Here is a 1,265-nt window from a genome sequence, read left to right as displayed (position 1 = left end):
GATGCAAGAAGAGTCTTGATGTTATTATTAAAGAATTGAGTAAAAGTATTATATCTGCTAATAAGAAGAAGGTAATGAATCATCTCATTCAATAATGTATTTTATTTGATTTCCATTTCTAATAGGTTGATGAATTAAAGGGGAGCTTTGACTTAGAAGACGTAATATTTTTAATAATGCACAATAATAAGTATGTTTTTTCATATGCCCATAGTTGATACTAGTATGCTGGGTAAATGAACTGATGGTGTCATCAAAACAATGCAGAGTTTGGATGAAAAGGCTACTTGTTTTAAGAAATGAAGAATTGGAGATATACAGTGACTTTCCAGTAAGCAAAGTAATTGCATAATATTTAATAACATTTTTGCATATAGGAGACCGCTGGAGACTGGCAGTCACCTGAGCTACACTATGGTGTATGTGACATTACTTGGGGCCCATTGGTGAAGAATGGTACGAATAGTCATATATATCGTCCTCACTCAATATCACTGCAATCATCAACTGGAGGAAGGCACATTTTATCATTTGGTATGTGCTTAGTTCTTGTTGTTATCTCTATCTAATAATCATTGCATATAGAATGTGATATCTCACTTCATTATTGGGAAAGAGAATTGCTCATGGAAATCAAAGATGTTGTCATGAAAATAAATGTATGTTTGCTCCTATGTAAGATCAGCAGGGTTGCCAATAAGGGAGTGGCAGGGCTTATATTTAAATTGTTCATTGTCATTATTAGCAACCCTGATTATCATTTCCTTATATTATCATTAGGCTAGAACATTTGCTGCAAAGTGGGAAGGAAATGCTGTTGATTTAACAATCGATCTACAGAAAGGTTTTATCATTGAAGACTCAACTACTGCAGTAATAATGATACTCTCCTCTTTTAAATGGTTTTATATTGACTCTTACAGACTAAGCATTGGACCAAGAAATTTGAAGAATTGGAGTCATCCAGTGATAATGGGAGCAAGGAGTTGTATCTTACCTTTAAAGATGGTGTCAAGCAATGTTTGGAGCTGACAGAATTACATGCAGTACTTTATACAATAGAAGCATTTCTAAAAACAAGAGTTTCTCTCTTATAACACTGTTTAATTCTTATCCTAAAAACTTGTGTGCTTAGCATAGACACTGCAAATATGAAAAAATTAATTTGCAAAATCTATTAACTATTCTAATTTCTAAAATGACCAACATAATTTGACCCCTCTTATTATGTGAGTATATTAGTTCCTTTTAACATCATTCTTTAA

At 32.6% G+C, this 1,265-nt stretch overlaps 1 protein-coding gene across 1 annotated transcript; it reads left to right on the top strand.

The window, feature by feature from the left end:
• The first annotated feature begins 6 nt into the window (after window positions 1-6).
• On the top strand, window positions 7-1,265 carry LOC105316295 (gamma-2-syntrophin-like). The gene is made up of 7 exons (XM_011411121.2): window positions 7-71; window positions 126-161; window positions 215-331; window positions 378-534; window positions 586-659; window positions 781-873; window positions 924-1,265. Exons 3-7 carry the CDS (start codon window positions 245-247, stop codon window positions 1,095-1,097), a joined length of 585 nt encoding a protein of 194 aa, XP_011409423.2. The 5' UTR covers window positions 7-71; window positions 126-161; window positions 215-244; the 3' UTR covers window positions 1,098-1,265.

The sequence above is a fragment of the Amphimedon queenslandica genome, unplaced genomic scaffold (assembly GCF_000090795.2).
Source record: "Amphimedon queenslandica unplaced genomic scaffold, v1.1 AMPQUscaffold_2192_Cont25805, whole genome shotgun sequence".
In the NCBI taxonomy this organism is placed as follows: Eukaryota; Metazoa; Porifera; class Demospongiae; order Haplosclerida; family Niphatidae; genus Amphimedon; species Amphimedon queenslandica.
The sequence above is the reverse complement of the archived record's forward strand: the minus strand, read 5'-3'. Positions and strand labels throughout refer to the sequence as shown.

Bases quoted from the DNA above. Each gene is read 5' to 3' on its own strand.
- LOC105316295 (XM_011411121.2), top strand. From the start codon at position 245: ATGGTGTCATCAAAACAATGCAGAGTTTGGATGAAAAGGCTACTTGTT. The intron at 332-377 runs GTAAGCAAAGTA...TTTTGCATATAG, and splicing joins AGATATACAGTGACTTTCCA to GAGACCGCTGGAGACTGGCA. The intron at 535-585 runs GTATGTGCTTAG...CATTGCATATAG, and splicing joins AAGGCACATTTTATCATTTG to AATGTGATATCTCACTTCAT.